Source organism: Macaca fascicularis, chromosome 9 (assembly GCF_037993035.2).
Source record: "Macaca fascicularis isolate 582-1 chromosome 9, T2T-MFA8v1.1".
In the NCBI taxonomy this organism is placed as follows: domain Eukaryota; kingdom Metazoa; phylum Chordata; class Mammalia; order Primates; family Cercopithecidae; genus Macaca; species Macaca fascicularis.
Window position 1 is genome coordinate 76912092 of NC_088383.1, and position 18148 is coordinate 76930239.

Below are 18148 nucleotides of genomic sequence, written 5' to 3' on the forward strand. Positions count from 1 at the left end.
TATCTAGTTGTAGATTTCCTTCTTTAAATTTTTGCTGAATACAGAGTGAATCCTGAGTCTACACATTCACCCCATCCCCTTTCTTTTGACAAGTCTAAAAGTATAGAAAAAGGACCCCAAATAGCCAATCCAATCTGGGCAAAGAGGAATAAAGTTGGACGGCTCATACTTCCTAATTTCAAAACTTACTACAAAACTACAGTAATCAAAACCATTTGGTATTGGCCTAAGGACAGATATACAGACCAACTGACTAAAGTACAGAGCCCAGAAATAATACTTATTTTTATGGATAATGAGTTTCCAAAAGGGTGTCAAGGATGTTTGTTCATCCAGCGTCTGACGATCCACAGCCATGGCTGGGCCAGGAGCAGCTTTCCACTGGCGTGAGTTCCTCGTCCAGTGCTGGGGCCTTTGGCTTGGCTTCCTATCAGATACATGACACCCAATTCCCACATGCCTGTGGGAAGGAGCTCTTTGACAAGGCCAACAAGTACCACTTCTTACACAGTCTGGCCCTGTTAGGGGTGCCCTCTTGCAGAAAGCCCCTCTGGGCTGGGTTACTGCTAGCCTCCAGAACGACCTTATTCTTTACGTCTTTTACTACCAGGCTTGGGGTGGAGACCCCAGCATCCAGACTTTGTTCCCTGTGGGAGGGAGTCTGCTACTCTTGGGCTGGTTTGCTTTGGCTCTTTGAGTTCCCTTTTGTTTCATTACTGGGATTTTTGGGGCAATTTTTTGAGAGTTGGAGCAGAAAAAGGATTAAAAGGGAAAGGCAAATAACAAACAAACAAAACAAAACGGTGCCAAGACCATTCAACAGAAAAAGGACAGTCTTTTAAATAAATGGTGGGAAAACTGGATATCCACATGCAAAGAACCATTGCCTTACCCCATATACAAAAATTGGATATACACAAAACTCAAAATGGATCAAAGACCTAAATGTAAGAGCTAAAACTATAAAACTCTTAGACGAAAACACAGGAGAAAAGCTTCCTGACATTGGATTTGGTGATGGTTTCTGGGATATGACATCAAAAGCACAGGTGACCAAAAAAAAAATAGATAAATTGGACTTCATCAAAATTTAAAACTTTTGTTTTAAATTTTGTGATAGGACACTATCAAGCAAATGAAAAGACAACCTGCAGAATGGGAGAAAATATCTGCCAATCATATATCTCAGCGGTCCCCACCCTTTATGGCACCAGGGACCAGTTTCATGGAAGACAATTTTTCCATGAATGGGGGCGGGGTGGAGGGTGATGGTTTCGGGATGAAACAGGCATTAGAGTCTCATAAGGAGCATGCAACCTAGATCTCTTGAATGCACAGCTCACAATAGGGTTTGCATTCCTGTGAGAATCAAATGCCACCACTGATCTGACAGGAGGCAGAGCTCAGGTGGAAATGCTCGCTCACCCGCTGCTCACCTCCTGCTGTGCGGCCTGGTTCCTAACAGGCCACAGACCAGTACCTGTCCGTAGCCTGGGGGTTGGAGACTCCTGATAAAACTGATAAGTGACTGATACCTAGAATATGTAAAGCACTCCTACAATTAAAAAAAAAAAAAGCAATCTGGTTCAAAAATGGACAAAAGACTTAAATTTACTTTTTTTTTTTTTTTAAGACAGGATCTTGCTCTGTTGCCCAGGCTGGAGTACTGTTGCAGGATCGTGCCACTGCGCTCACTGCTCACTGCTCACTGCAGCCTTGACCTCCCCAGGCTCAAGTGATCCTCCTACCTCAGCCTCCCCAGTAGCCAAGATGACAGGCATTGCCACCACACCCAGCTAATTTTTTTTGTATTTTTAGTAGAGACAGGGTTTTGCCATTTGTCCAGCTGATTTCAAACTCCTAGGTTCAAACTATTTGCTCACCTCAGCCCCTCAAAGTGCTGGGATTATAGGTGTGAACCACCATGCCTGGCCCCAAATTAGCTGTTCTCCAAAGAAGATATACAAATGGCCAATAAGCACATGAAAAGATGCTCAACATCATGAAGTCATTAGAGAAATGCAAATCAAAACTAGGAGATACCACTTCACATCCATTAGGCTGGCTGTTGTATAAGGGTTCTCTAGAGAAACAGAACCAATAACATATAGAGAGATATACATTAAAGGAGATCTATTACAGGAATTGGTTCATGTCATTATGGAGGCCAAGAAGTCCCCAGTCTGCCATCTGCAAGCTGAAGAACCAGAAAGCTGGTGATGTAATTCAGTCTGAGTCTGAAGGCCTGAGAAGCAGGGAGCTAATGTTGTAAGTCCTGCTCTAAGTCTTAAAGGCCAAGAACTGGGAGCACCAATGTCCAGGTGCAGAAAAAGATGATGTCTCAGCTCAAGCAGGGAAAACGAATTTGCCCTTTCTCTGCTTTATTTATTTATTTATTATTTATTTATTTATTTTGACACAAAGTCTTGCTCTGTTGCCCAGGCCGGAGTGCAGTGGTGTGATCTCGGCTCACTGCAACCACGCCTGGCTAATTTTTGTATTTTCAGTAGAGACAGGGTTTCGCCATGTTCGCCAGGCTGGTCTTAAGCTCCTGACCTCGCATGGTCTGCCCGCCTCAGCCTCCCAAAGTGCTGGGATTACAGGCGTGAGCCACCACGCCTTATCTCCTCTGCCTTTTTGTTTTATTCAGGCACTCAAAGAATTGGATGATGCCTGCCCACATTGAGGAAGGAGATCTTCTTTACTCAGTCTACTGATTCAAATGCTAATCTCTTCTGCGACAAACTCACAGACATGCTCAGAAATAGTGTTTTATCAGCTATCTGGGCAGCCTTCAGCCCAGTCAGGTTGACACATGAAATTACCTATCACAGCTATTGTCAAAAAAAAAAAAAAAAAACGGAAAATAACAGGTGTTGGCACGGGTGTGAAGAAACTGGAATTCTTAGGCATTGTGGGTACAAATGTAAAACAGTGCAACCACTGTGGAAAACAGCTCAGCAGTTCTTCAAAAAGCTAAAGATAGAATTACCATATGACCAGCACCTCCACTTCTAGATATATACTCCCAAAAAGAATCAAAAGTGGAAACTCAAACAGGTATTTGTAAATCAACGTTCATGGCAGCATTGTTCATAATGACCAAAATGTAGAAATAACCCAAATGTTCATCAATAGATAAATGGATAAACATAATGTGGTATATGCATACAATGGAATTTTTTTTTTTTTTTTTTTTTTTTTTTTTTTGAGACAAGGTCTTGCTCTATTGCCTAGGCAGGAGTGCAGTGGTGCAGTCTCGGCTCACTACAACCTCCACCTCCCGGGTTCAAGTGATCCTCCCACCTCAGCCTCTGGAGTAGCTAGGACTACAGGCATGTGCCACCATGCCTGGCTAATTTTTGTATTTTAAATGGGGGTCTCCCTATGTTGCCCAGGCCAGTCTCAAACTCCTGGGCTCAAATGACCTGCTTCTGCCTCTGAAAGTGCTGAGATTACAGGTGTGAGCCACCAACCCATCCAGAAATATTCTTCAGCCATAAAAAGTAATGAAATTCTGACACATGCTATAACATGGGTGAATCTTGAAAACATTATGCTAAGTGAAATAAGCCAGGCATAAAAGGACAAATATCATATGATTCCATTCTTGTGTGGAGCCTAGAAGAGGCAAAATCATAGAGACAGAAAATAGAATAGAGATTACAAGGACTGAGGGAGAGGGAAGTGGGGATGTATGGCTTAATGGGTACAGAGCTTCCGTTTATGATGAAGACAATGTTACGGAAATGTATAGGGGCAATGGTTGCACTACATGGTGAATACACTAAATGGCACTGGATTGTACACTTAAAAATTGTTAAAATGGGGCTGGGTGCAGTGGCTTATGCATATAATCCCAGCACTTTGGGAGGCCAAAGCGGGCAGATCACCTGAGGTCAGGAATTCAAGACCAGCCTGACCAACACAGAGAAACCCCATCTCTACTAAAAATACAAAATTAGCCAGGTGTGGTGGCGCACGCCTGTAATCCCAGCTACTTGGGAGGCTGAGGCAGGAGAACCACTTGAACCCAGGAGGCAGAGGTTGCGGTGAGCCGAGATTGCGCCATTGCACTCCAGCCTGGGCAACCAGAGCAAAACTCTCAAAAAGAAAAGGTTACAATGGTAAATTTTATGTTATGTATTAATATATTTAGCACAATTTTTTAAAAATCACCAAAAAGTAGAGAAAGCTACTGAGAATAACATACATTTCCATCTATGGATATCCCAAATGAACAAATATTCACATTTGAACATTTTTGCTTCTGATTTTTAAAGAAAATAAATAAAGCTGTTCCTACAAAGTCGAATATCATTTGATCCACAGGCGCATTTCCTTTTCCCCTTAGAGAGTCTCATGAATTTGATATATCTCTTTCCAGTTTTTTTTTACTTTTCTTCTTACAGACATGCAGAAGCTATATATATATATATATATTTTTTTTTTTTTTTTTTTTTTAGACAGGGTCTCCCTGTCACCTAGGCTGGAGTACGATAGTGCGATCACAGCTCACTACAGCCTTGACTTCCTGGGCTCAGGAGATCCTCCCATCTCAACCTCCCAAGTACATGGGACTAAAGTCGCAGCCCACCATGGCCAGCTAGTTTTTTTATTATTATTATTTGTAGAGACAGGGTCTCCCATTGCCCAGACTGGGCTTAAGCTCCTGGGCTTAAGCAATCCACCTGCCTCAGCCTCCAAAAGTGCTGGGATTACAGGCATGGGCCACAGCGCCCAGCCCTATGTATCATTATGCAACTAGCTTATCTCCTCAGCATTGTGTTCTTGAGCATGGATACATGGAATTTTAGTTCCTTCATTTAAAGTGCTGTATAATATTCCACACGGGAACATACCACAGTCCTCCCATTTTTCACTATTACAAACAGTGCTGCAACAGGCACCCTCGTGACGGTCTCCTAGAGCACCTATGTGAGTGTCTCTAGGGCTCATCTGCGGGCAGTGAGTGGGCCACAGGTAGTTGAGTTTCTAATCCCCCAAGCCCAGGGCCTGGGTGCCTCCTCCCTTTACCCAGGGAACTCATAGATATTATGTTTCTCTATAAGCATTGAAGACATTGGGAAGGACTGCCCCATAGGAGTTGCACATTGTTAGTTAAACTCTTTAAAATCAAGAGTTTATGGCTGGGCGTGGTGGCTCACGCCTGTAATCCCAGCAGTTTGGGAGGCCAAGACAGGTGAATCACAAGGTCAGGAGTTCGAGACCAGCCTGGCCAATATGGTGAAACCTCATCTCTACTAAAAATACAAAAATTAGCTGGGCGTGGTGGCGCGTGCCTGTAGTCCTAGCTACTCAGGAGGCTGAGGCAAAATAATTGCTTGAACCCACAAGGTGGAGATTGCAGTGAGCCGAGATCATATCACTGCACTCCAGCCTGAGTGACAGAGCGAGATTCTGTCTCAAAAAAAGGAAAAAAAAAAATCAAGAGTTTACTTCTTTAACAACTTCTATTTGTTCCTCTGTTTCCTTTATTCTAGGGTGGTGGGGGTGTTGGTAGAGGGAGGGTATGGCAGGCACTCGAGTGAGACTTCCGTGACCCTTGTCCTTGTGTGTTCTCAGTGATGCGCTGTCCATAACCTTTTCCTTTGCATCCTTTGCACATTTCTCCATCTGGCCCTTTGATATCTTGCATTTGATTTTTACATTTTCAGGTCTGCTATTTGTTGCGTTCAATGCAAATTGAAGTCAGTTACTGTATTTTTTATCACTGTCTCCTACCACGGATTGCTCTTATCTAATAGAAGTACTCTCTTGCACCTTACATAGAGCCTGAAGTACACATACTCTGTCTTTGCCAATACAATGTTCAGTTGAGGAAGGTTGTACTCCGAGTTGTGTGTCCAGTCAACAAAGACTTATTGAGCACCTACTACGTGTCTTGGGAGGTGCAGGAGCTACAGTGATCGTAAGACGCAATCCTCGCCCTCTTGTTCTCCTTTCCCTGTAACTGCCCCCTTTCCTATGGGCCCAGTTTTCCTCCTGGTGGCTCCTCTAACGGAGAGTTATTTCCACAGGCCCTTGGATGCATGGGTTGCCCTGGCTCCCACGCAGGCCCCTCAAACCCTGGCAGAGCCCTCCTCACAGAGCCAAGGCAGGGATATTGGGGTATGTGGTGCCAGCCGGGTCCTGGCCAAGGTAACATTCTCCACAGGCCCATTCCCCTTCCGGGTATGAGTCCTTCTGATCCCCCAGGCACCATGGGCCAGGAGCCTCTGGGTGTCTCTGCTGCTCTGTGGTGGAACCTGTGTCCTGCTCTCACTGCCCACTCTCTGTCCAGGTGGCTTCTCTCATGGGACTTGGTTTCTGAGACCCACTTTTGCTGCCAGTAAGGCCCAGATGATGCTGAGGGGCCCTCCACCGACTTGCCCAGAGGTTCCCCAATGGAGCCCTTGTCAGACTCAGGAGGGCAGCTAAGGCCAATCATAAAATCCCCCTTCAGGAGGCCGAGCCCCCGGCAGCTCCTTGCTGATGGTGTCGGTGTGGGCTTCTGCTAGAACTGCTCCAAGTACTGCCTCAAGCGCAGGCTTAGCTTCTCAAGCTTGATGTGTATATTTTCTATTTGTGTGATTTCTCCGGGTGTTTCCACTGGATATTGGGACTGGGGGCAGCCCTGGCATGCTGACTTTGGCAGATGGAGGAGAAGACACAGGAGCAGTGAGAGGAAGGGACAGTGCAGCCACCAGCGAGGTGACAGGTGGCATTAAAGGGCACCCGTACATCTGGCACAGCCACTCCCTGAGCCATTACACCTGGAAAGCCTTAGATGCCCCTTCTGGAGAGGAAAAGGTAGAGGCCAGAGAGGGACAAAGGTTTGACCACAGCCTATAAGGAGTCCAGCACACTGAGCCTGGCCCTCTGGGGCTCACACATGGGATCCAGTGAGCCCACTGAGTCCTGGGGGCCCAGACAGTGCAGGGGCCACAGTGCCAGGCCACTTCCGTTCCCTGGGTTGGCACCTGCTTAGTCAGCACCCCTTATGTCTCAGGCACCGCAGCCTCATCTCTCGGGAGACAGCAGAGCAGAAAGCAGGTCACGATCCCACGCCCCAGTGGGGGAGACTGACCATACACAAACAAATCAGTGAAATGGATACCTGTGATTGCGGTTTATTATCATGACCTGTTACTATAGCCTGTTCAGTGCAAGGGCAAGTGCTGGGGGAGGGGTGGGTGCTGAGCCCTTGCGGAAGCTAAGAACTTTCCATGCATGATCCCATGTCCTCCTCACAGAGACCCGACCAACTGGGGATCATCCTCTTGCTTTTGCAGACGAAGAACCTGCCCTCCAGAGCCCTAGCACTCCCACTTCTCATTCTGGCATCTAAGTCTTGGCCACCCTCCCCAGCCTCAGTCCAGGGCCCTCTGCAGCTGTCTAAAGACGGAGGCCTCCCTCTGGTGGCCACATGATGCCCAGGTGGAGGCACTGCTGGGAGACTTCACCTCAGATCCTATTGGTGGGGGAAGGAGGCAGCACTGGGCCAACAGGTGGCCCTGATCCTACTCAGCTACTCAGATGCAGGCAGAGTAGTTCAAATCCTGGTTCTTCCATTTATTCCACTAACTGTATGACCTGAATAAGTCAGCTGATCTCTAAGCCTCTATGTCCTTACTTGCCAAATGCAAATCATAAAGGCCCTGCCTTTTTGCTGTGATGACTAAATGGGATGAAGAATGAAATGTGCTAAGCAAATGCCTGGTACATAGTGACCGAATGAGAGCCAATAACAGTAACCTTGGTTGCTACCCCTATTGTTAGTATCTGGCCTGTTTCCCAGCCTATGAAATGGGAGTAGGAAAGTCTCATCTATCCCAGCTTCACAAAATGATCACTCTTTTAGTCAACAATTATTTATTGAGCGCCTACTATAATCAGGACCTATAGTATTTTAGGTCCCCTCACCTTGTGGTCTGCTCTTTTTGGGGTACGGGGTGGAAGGCAGACTCCTGCTGCCACCCAAGCAGGTGCCCAGGCTCTAGGGAGTGGAGAGGGTGGAGTTGCTGAGTGCTGGGTGCCAAGCAGTGGGTCAGCTGCGCCACCTAGCGACCACATGCCCCCAAGTCAACTCTGCTCATTTTCTTGCTAGGAACACTTGTGCCTTCTGCCTGGGCTCTCAGGACTGCAAATCAGGCTCCCTCCAAGGTGTCACAAGCTATAGAAAGCCAGGACCTTGTGCCAGAGCCAGTGGCCCCATAATATTTCCAGGTGCTTCTCAGGCCCCAGGAAGGTGGTAGGCAAGGCAAGAGCTTGGAAGGAGCCAGGCTCTGGGATTGCTGGCAGGGCCTCTTGGCCTGCAACTTACTAAGCTAGTCTGACCTTTATCTTTCTCTCCTGCAAAATGGGTTGTCATAAAAGAAGTCCCTCCACACACAAAATTGAAATGAGCCTCAGAGGAGATGGGAAGGCGGGGGAGGATGTGAAAGTGTTGGGAGCTAGATCTTCCTGTGAGAGGACAGATGGAATCGTGTGAACTACGAATGAACCGAGTCAGCCCTGGTGACCTGCTGACTAGAGCAGGGACCCAGGACTGAGGCTAGAGTGGTGGATAGGACCTCAAATTCCAGGCTGGAGGAGGTCAACCAGGGATTGTGGATAGAAAAGACAGATGAGGCCCTCAAATGCTGAGGTTGGGAAAGCGAAATCAACAACTGAGACTCATAAGAGGGGGCCTCAGAAGTAAGAGAAAAACTAGGTTAGGTTGGTGTCTTGGAGGAAAAACAAGAAGGCATTTCAAGGAGGAGAGAATGATCAACTGGCCACATGTGGCAGACAAGCCAAGGAGCTGAGTAATGCCACAGGGACATAGGACCTGGCAATGCAGCGGTCACTGGTGATGTTGATGAGAGCAATTTGGGGTGAGTGGGACAAGAGTCTAATTAGAGACGTCCAAGAATGATGGGAGAAGAGGAACCAGAAACAGAGAGGACAGACCCTCTTTCAAAGCAGTTGCTGTGAAGGGAAAGAGAGACAGGGCAGGGGCTGGAGAGGAGAAATCACCAGGAGACTTTGCTTGTCTGTGTGCTTGTTTAAGATGGGAATACTAACAGCCTATTTATATGCTCATGAGAATGGTCCAGCTGGCCCTTTGAGAAAATCTTTAAAATCCATAAACCCCACTCAGACTAATTAGGGAAAAGAGACAAAAAGACAAATTGCCAATATCCAGGAATAAGAGAGATGAAATCACTACAGGTTCTAGAATAATAAGGGAGTGTTATGAACAACTTTATGTCAATAAGTTTGACAGCTTAGATGAAATTATCAAATTCTTTGAAGGACAAAACTACCAAAGCTCTCAAGAAGAAATAAGTAATCTTATATCAATTAAAGAAATTAGATTTATAGTTTAAAATCTTTCTACAAAGAAGATTTTCCAGGTAGCTTCACCAGTGAATTTTATCAAACTTTTAAAGAAGAAATACCACCAACTCTACAAACTCTTCCAGAAAATTGAAAAGAAAGGAATATTTCCCAGCTAATGCTATGAAGCCAGCATGACTTTTGATACCAAAACGAAACAAAGATTTTACAAGAAAACAATCCTCCTAAACAAAGGTGCAAAAATTCTAAACAAAATTTTAACAAACCAAATCCAACAATGTATTAAAAGGGTACTTCATCATCACTGAATGGGGCTTATTCTAGGAATTCAGCATGTGAAAATCAATGAAATTCACCATATTCGCAAATTTTAAAATATGCAGAAAAGGCATTCGACAAAACCCAACATCTAGTCCCAACAAAAATGTTCAGTAAACTAGAAATACAAGAGAACTTAGTAAACCTGGATAAAGAATATCCATGAAAAACCTACATCTAACATTATACTTAATGATGAAAGACTGAACACTTTCCCCCTAAGATCAGGACGAAGTCAAGGATGTCTGCTTCAACATTTGCTATGCAACACTGACCAAAACGTAGTGAAAAATCCAGAAGTAAACCTACACATATATGGTCAATTGTTTTTCAACAAAGGTGCCAAGGCAATTCAGTGGAAATTCACCTCTGCTTTCAACAGGTGGTGCTGGAACAATTGGATATGCATGTACAAAACAGATTAACTTTGATGCATACTTTGTAGCATATTAGAAAATTAACTCAAAATGAATCCTTGACTTAAATGTAAGAGCTTTACATAATTGTAACATAACTATAAAACTTCTAAAAGAAAATGTAGGAGAAAACGTTTGTGACCTTGGTTTAGGCAAACATTTCTTAGCTATGACAAGAAAAGCATCATGCATGAAAGAAAACATTGATAAATTGGAGTTCATCAAGTTAAAAACTCCTGCTTTTTGGAAAACACCATTAGGAGACTGAAAAGACACACCACAGAGCACAGTGGCTCATGCCTGTAATCCCAGCACTTCAGAAGGCTTAGGTGGGAAGATCCTGAACCCAGGAGTTCAAGAGCAGCTGGGGCAACACAGTGAGACCCAATCTCTACATGAAGGAGAGAGAGAGAGAGAGAGAGAACAAGACAAGCCACAGACTGAAATTTTTCAATCATACAACTAATCAAGGACCTGTATCCAGAATATACAAAGTGTTGTCAAAATTCAATAATACAAAAACAATCTAATTTTTAAAGAAAATATTTCGAAAGACATTTCAGCAAAGAAATTATGTGGATGACAAATATGTCTAAGAAAAGCACTCAACATGATTATTAAGGAAATGCAAATCAAAACCACAGTAAAATATCACCACACACCCATTAGTATGACTAAGAAAAACTGGCCATACCAACTGCTGGCAAGAATGTAGGGAAACCAGAACTCTCATACACTGCTGGTGCAAATTGTGCAACCGCTTTGGAAAATAGTTTGGCACTTTCTTAAAAAGCTAAACATATAGTTACATATAATCCAGCCATTCTACTTCTAGATATTTACCCAAGAGAAATGAAAGTACGTGTTTTTATAAAGACACATGCACAAGTGTTCATAGCAGCTTTATTTGTAACAACCAAAAACTAGAAACACAAATGTCCATCAGTAGGTGAATAGATAAATAAACCATGGTATATCCATATAACAGTATACTGCTCACTTTGGGAGGCCGAGATGGGCAGATCACGAGGTCAGGTGATCGAGACCATCCTGGCTAACACGGTGAAACCCCGTCTCTACTAAAAATACAAAAATTAGCCGGGTGCAGTGGTGGGCGCCTCTAGTCCCAGCTACACGGGAGGCTGAGGCAGGAGAATGGCGTGAACCCGGGAGGCGGAGCTTGCAGTGAGTGGAGATCACACCACTGCGCCCCAGCCTAGGCGACAGAGCCAGACTCCGTCTCAAAAAAAAAAAAAAAAAGAAATGAACTTCTGATATATGCTACAAAATGAATGAATCTTAAAATGATTACTGAGTGAAAGAAGCCAGACAGAAAGAGTGCATGCTGTATGAGTCCACTTATATAACATTTTAGAAAATACCAAGTAATTTATAAAGACAGAAAGCAGAGCTCTAGTTGCTTGAGCATAGGGTGTGGGTGGCGGGAAGGGTTATAATAAACAGATTACAAAGGGACAAGAGGACATTTTTTAGAGTGATGGATGTGTTCATTATCTTAACTGTGGTAATGGTTTCACTGACACATTTGTCAGTTTAAATACATGCAGTTTATTTTATATCCCGTATACCTCCATAAATTGTTAAAAATATATTTCAAGAATATTGTATTGGACATTTTTATACAAAATCAGTCTTCCTTAATGCATCTTATAAAAAATAATTATATAATAAATCGAAAAGCAAAGCCCAAAATCTCCCCAACTTCACAAATGATGTAGGCTGCACAAATATTATTATTTTCTATGTGTGTCATGGTGTGGGAAAGGAATCGTTTATGGATCATTCTTCCATCCTTGTGAGACAAGAGGCCAAGATAATGCCATTGGCTTTGAAGCACAAAAGGGTGTCATGGCCAGGAAGTCCCCAACCACAGGATGGACAAAGCCCTCTCCTGGTACTCTGCTTCCATCCATTTCTTTTTTTCTTTCTTTCTTTATTATTGTACTTTAAGTTCTGGCATACACGTGCAGAACATGCAGGTTTGTTACATAGGTATACATGTGCCACGGTGGTTTGCTGCACCCATCAACCCATCGTATACATTAGGTATTTCCTCTAATGCTATCCTTCCCCTTGCCCCCCACCCTCTGAAAGGCCCCAGTGTGTGATCTTTCCCTCCCTGTGTCCATGTGTTCTCACTGTTCAACTCCCACTTACGAGTGAGAACAAGCGGTGTTTGGTTTTCTGTTCCTGTGTCAGTTTGCCAAGAATGATGGTTTCCAGCTTCATCCATGTCCCTGCAAAGAACATGAACTCATCCCTTTTTATGGCTGCATAGTGTTCCATGGTATATATGTGCCACATTTATTTTATCCAGTCTATCATTGATGGGCATTTGGGTTGGTTCCAAGTCTTTGCTATTGTGAATAGTGCTGCAATAAACATACGTCTGCATGTGTCTTTATAGTAGAATGATTTATAATCCTTTGGGTATATACCCAGTAATGGGATTGCTGGGTCAAATGGTATTTCTGGTTCTAGATCCTTGAGGAATCGCCACATCATCTTCCACTATGGTTGAACTAATTTACACTCCCACCAACTGTGTAAAACCATTCCTATTTCTCCACATCCTCTCCAGCATCTGTTGTTTCCTGACATTTTTATGATTGCCATTCTAACTAGCGTGAGATGGTATCTCATTATGGTTTTGATTTGCATTTCTCTAATGACGAATGATGAGCTTTTTCTCATATGTTTGTTGGCCGCATAAATGTCTTCTTTTGAGAAGTGTCTGTTCATATCATAACAAACAGTCTCTCAGACCACAGTGCAATCAAATTAGAACTCAGGATTAAGAAACTCACTCAAAACTGCACAACTACATGGAAACTGAAAAACCTGCTCCTGAATGACTACTGGGTAAATAATGAAATTAAGGTAGAAATAAATAGGTTCTTTGAAACCAATGAGAACAAAGACACAACGTACCAGAGTCTCTGGGACACAGCAAAAGCAGTGTTTAAAGGGAAATTTATAGCACTAAATGCCCACAAGAGAAAGCGGGAAAGATCTAAAATCGACACTTTAACGTCACAATTAAAAGAACTAGAGAAGCAAGAGCAAACAAATTCAAAAGCTAGCAGAAGACAAGAAATAACTAAGATCAGAGCAGATCTGAAGGAGATAGAGACACAAAAAACCCTTCAAAACATCAATGAATACAAGAGCTGGTGTTTTGAAAAGATTAACAAAATAGATAAGACTACTAGCAAGACTAAAAAAGAAAAAAAGAGAAAAAATCAAATAGACACAATAAAAAAATGATAAAGGGGATAGCACCACTGATCCCACAAAAAGACAAACTACCTTCAGAGAATACTATAAACACCTCTGGGCAAATAAACTAGAAAATATAGAAGAAATGGATAAATTCCTGGACACATACACCCTCCCTATGACTAAACCAAGAAGAAGTCGAATCCCTGAATAGACCAATAACAAGTTCTGAAACTGAGGCAGTAATTAATAGCCTACCAACCAAAAAAAGCCCAGGACCAAACAGATTCACAGTCAAATCTACCAGAGGTACAAAGAGGAGCTGGTACCATTCCTTCTGAAACTATTCCAATCAATAGATAAAGAGGGACTCTTCCCTAACTCATTTTATGAGGCCAGCATCATCCTGATACCAAAACCTGGCAGAGAGACAACAAAAAAAGAAAATTTCAGGCTAATATCCCTGATGAACATCAATGTGAAAATTCTCAATAAAATAATGGCAAACTGAATCCAGCAGCACATCAAAAAGCTTATCCACCACGATCAAGTTCGCTTCATCCTTGGGATGCAAGGCTGGTTCAATATATGCAAATCAATAAACATAATCCATCACGTAAACAGAACCAAAGACAAAAACCACATGATTATCTCAATAGATGCAGAAAAGGCCTTCAATAAAATTCAACAGCCCTTCATGCTAAAAACTCTCAATAAACTAGGTATTAATGGAATGTATCTCAAAATAATAAGACCTGTTTATGACAAACCCACAGCCAATATCATACTGAATGGGCAAAAGCTGGAAGTATTCCTTTTGAAAACCAGCACAAGGATGCCCTCTCTCACCATTCCTATTCAACATAGTATTGGAAGTTCTGGCCAGGGCAATCAGGCAAGAGAAAGAAATAAAGGGTATTCAAAGAGGAAAAGAGGAAGTCAAATTGTCTCTGTTTGCAGATGACATGATTGTATATTTAGAAAACTCCATCATCTCAGCCCAAAATCTCCTTAAGCTGGTAAGCAACTTCAGCAAAGTCTCAGAATACAAAATCAATGTGCAAAAATCACAAGCATTCTTATACACCAATAACAGAGAGCCAAATCATGAGTGAACTCCCATTCACAATTGCTACAAAGAGAATAAAATACCTAGGAATACAACTTACAAGGGATGTCAAAGACCTCTTCAAGGAGAACTACAAACCACTGCTCAAGGAAATAAGAGAAGACACAAAGAAATTGAAAAACATTCCATGCTCATGGATAGGAAGAATCAATATCATGAAAATGGCCATACTGCCCAAAGTAATTTATAGATTCAATGCTATCCCCATCAAGCTACCACTGACTTTCTTCACAGAATTAGAAAAAACTACTTTAAATTTCATGTGGAACCAAAAAAGAGCCCATACAGCCAAGACAACCCTCAGCAAAAAAAAAAACAAACCTGGAGACATCACGCTACCTGATTTCAAACTATACTACAAGGCTACAGTAACCAAAACAGCATGGTACTGGTACCAAAACAGATATATAGACCAATGAAATAGAACAGAGGCCTCAGAAATAACACCACACATCTATAATATCTGATCTTTGGCAAACCTGCAATGGGGAAAGGATTCCCTCTTTAATATTTAATAAATGGTGTAGTGAAAACTGGCTAGCCATATGCAGAAAACCAAAACTGGACCCCTTCCTTACACCTTATACAAAAATTAACTCAAGATGGATTAAAGATTTAAATGTAAGACCTAAAACCATAAAAACCCTAGAAGAAAACCTAGGCAATACCATTCAGGACATAGGCATGGGCAAAGACTTCATGACTAAAACACTAAAAGCAATGGCAACAAATGCCAAAACGGACAAATGGGATCTAATTAAACTAAAGAGCTTCTGCACAGCAAAAGAAACTATCATAAGAGTGAACAGACAACCTACAGAGTGGGAGAAAATTTTTGCAATCTATCCATCTTACAAAAAGCTAATATCCAGAATTTAAAGGAATTTAAATTTACCAAAAAAAAAAAAAAAATCAAACGACCCCATCAAAAAGTGGGCAAAGGATATTAACACACACTTCTCAAAAAAAGAAGATATTTATGCTTCCATTTCTTGAGAGGTGAGTGACCAAGGTTTGGAAAAGAGGAGATGAGTGTCTGCTGGAGCTTAGCCATCTGTGGCACCAGTGATGGTCCACCGAAGCAGCTGGCCACAGAAGCAGTGTGAGGTAGAGGGGTGTCTGTGAGTGGTGCTGGAAAGAGGGAAGACAGGGGGTCCAGGTTCCGGGTTCCAGGTAAGGTGACCTTGGATAAGCGATTCGGAGCAGCCCATCTCCCACAGTGCCCCTGCCATCCTGCTGCCCCTAAAGGCAGCTGCCGTCTCCTCTCTGGGCACAAAAGGGGTTCTCAGAACAGCCAGAGTCTCCAGGACTACAAGTCCTCCAGCCAGACACAGAGCTTGACCTGTCCTTGTGTTCATTAGGTCAAACTGGGACAAGACAGAGGCTGCAGCAGTGGCTACAGTGAATATCCCCGGGACAGAGCTTCAGAGGCAGCTGCAGCCTCCACTGGTTTTGCACGCCTAGTACCGTGTGTGCAGAGGAGGCAACAGAGGCAGTACAGCAGAGGGGCTGAATGGCTCAAGAGATGCTACCTGGGCTCAAGTCATGGCTTTGTCACTTACCAGCTGCCTGCCTGGGCAAGTTACTTAACTGCCCTGTGCCCAATTTTCCCACTAAAAAAATGGAGATAAGAATTACCCTAGTCGTGAGGATTAGAGTTAATATTGTTCCTGGCAAAGTATGCTCTATGGTGTGTTTGTTATTGCTGTGTTATTGCATACTTTTAAAAACCCTCCTCCTGCCCCTTCTTACACATGGGGTTGGTACACATGGCAGACCAAGCATCTGACCACTTGACTTCTGGGTGTATAGACGGTTCCCACCGTTAGAGTTCTTCACGTTTGGACGTTTGGGGCTCTTGCTGCTTTATTTGTCTTTTTTTTTTTTTTTTTTTTTTTTTTTTTGAGACAGTCTTGCTCTGTTGCCCAGGCTGGAGTGCGGTGGCGGGATCTCGGCTCACCACAACCTCCACCTCCCAGGTTCAAGCGATTCTTCTGCCTCAGCCTCCTGAGTACCTGGGACTACAGGCGTGCACCACCATGCCCAGCTAATTTTTGTATTTTTAGCAGAGATGGGGTTCACTATGTTGGTCAGGCTGGTCTCGAACACCTGACGTCGTGATTGGCCTACCTCGGCCTCCCAAAGTGCTGGGGTTACAGATGTGAGCCACCGCGCCTGGCCTCTTGCTACTTTATTTCTATTGCCCTGGCTACTAAGAGCCTCACAAAAAATCTAGATCCCATGTCTTGGGGCCGGAAGGTTTGGGTGGACTGATTCACGCAAGTCCCGGCATCTCCAGCAGGGGTCGACGGACACCACGCTCTGCATGCGTTGCGCGGCAGCCACTGGGCACACTGAGGGCTGCAGGGAGAGCTGTAAGTGGACCTGTGGGCAACTCCGCTTCCCTGGTACCCCGTTCACCCCATTTCCTGGAGGTGGAGTCTCATGCTATACCTGGCCCAGGCTCTTTCCCTCGGTTCTCGGTAAAACAGGCGTGGTCACCTCTGGCCCTGTGGCTTCCCCCCACCACCACCTCCGCCTATGTCCCAAGCTATACCAAATCTTCATCCCATGCTCCCTCTTCATCCTCGCATCCACAAGAGGTTTCCAAATCCAGATTGCAGCCTTCCTTACCCCCGCCCCAACAAAACAGCACACAGGAAAGGCAAATAAATAAATAAATAAAAATAAATCATATTTTTATTGTTTGATTAACAAAGTGGTTGGGGGGAGGGCAAGAATAAGACATGCGGGGAAATACCAGCTTTGATTAGTCAGAAACTCCTGTTATCTGTACAAAAAAATGAATGTTACAAAAATCACATAAAAAACTAGGCTCAAGGAAGCAGCCGCCCTCGCAAAAGAGGGCTCAAGGCACCTGGGAGGCTGAGAAGAGGCCAACCTGGTCATGGGCGTGGCTGTGGGGACAGCCCTTCCCTCCTTCCCTCCTTCCCTTCTGCCCTTCCCCAGATGCCCTTCCCTCCTGCCAGAGAGGCACACTCCCTCTCCCCGATTACAAGTGCTACAAAACTGCCTTGAATACCACCGGCCAAGGCACTGCCAGAGATGAAATGGGCCCTGAGTGGAGCCCCAGGCTCTCCCTCCCCGGTGGCCCAGGCCTGGAGAAAGGAGGGCCTTGTTCCCCAGGCCCCAGGCAGGCACAGATTCTGGAGCTGCCTGGGGGAAGCCTCTTAGGGGAGGCCCAGGCTCCGCCCCCTGGGGAGGCAGCAGCCGTGGGACCCACACACAGGCACACACAGCCCTGGCTTTGGTCAGTACTGAGTATGGGCAGAGGGGCCGCAGCCCTGTCCAGCCCCATGATGTTGACTGAGAGGTGCTATCCCAGACGGTCCTTGCTGGAGCTGCCATCGCAGGCTGGGCCCTAATTGGGGTAGCACAAACAGCATCCCGTGCCCACCGCCTCCACGCTGGCCTTGGCACGGGGTCCCAGGAGCCCATCAGTGACAGAGTGCTCCATGATGATGTCCTCCACCCGGGTGATGTACAGCAGCGTCAGCAGCACCCCCAGGAACTGAGAAGAAGGGGCAGGGCTGGTGAGGGCCTGCTGGGCATCAGGGCAGCCCTCCCTGCAGCTCCCGGCTCCCAGAAATCCAAGCAGCCAGTCCCAAGCCCTCATGGCCCTGTGTGACCTGGGCAACACCCACAGCAGAGACTTCTCCCAGCACCCACACTGCCCAAG

At 44.6% G+C, this 18148-nt stretch overlaps 1 protein-coding gene and 1 pseudogene across 3 annotated transcripts in view; one reads left to right on the forward strand and one right to left on the reverse strand.

Annotated features, from left to right (window-relative positions):
- Positions 1 to 355: 355 nt before the first annotated feature.
- On the forward strand, positions 356 to 1508 carry LOC102144505 (transmembrane protein 256 pseudogene; annotated as a pseudogene).
- A 15614-nt stretch (positions 1509 to 17122) lies between these two features.
- The window catches only part of TSPAN15 (tetraspanin 15), a 55071-nt gene continuing 54045 nt past the window's right edge, over positions 17123 to 18148 (reverse strand). For all 3 annotated transcript variants that reach the window (XR_012417848.1, XM_015455888.3, XM_065520985.1), the window contains one exon: positions 17123 to 17980. Coding sequence is in view for 2 of the 3 variants with exons in the window: in XM_015455888.3 (XP_015311374.3) it covers positions 17831 to 17980 (150 nt within the window). In the remaining variant the exon portion in view is untranslated. The remainder of the gene's footprint in view (positions 17981 to 18148) is intronic.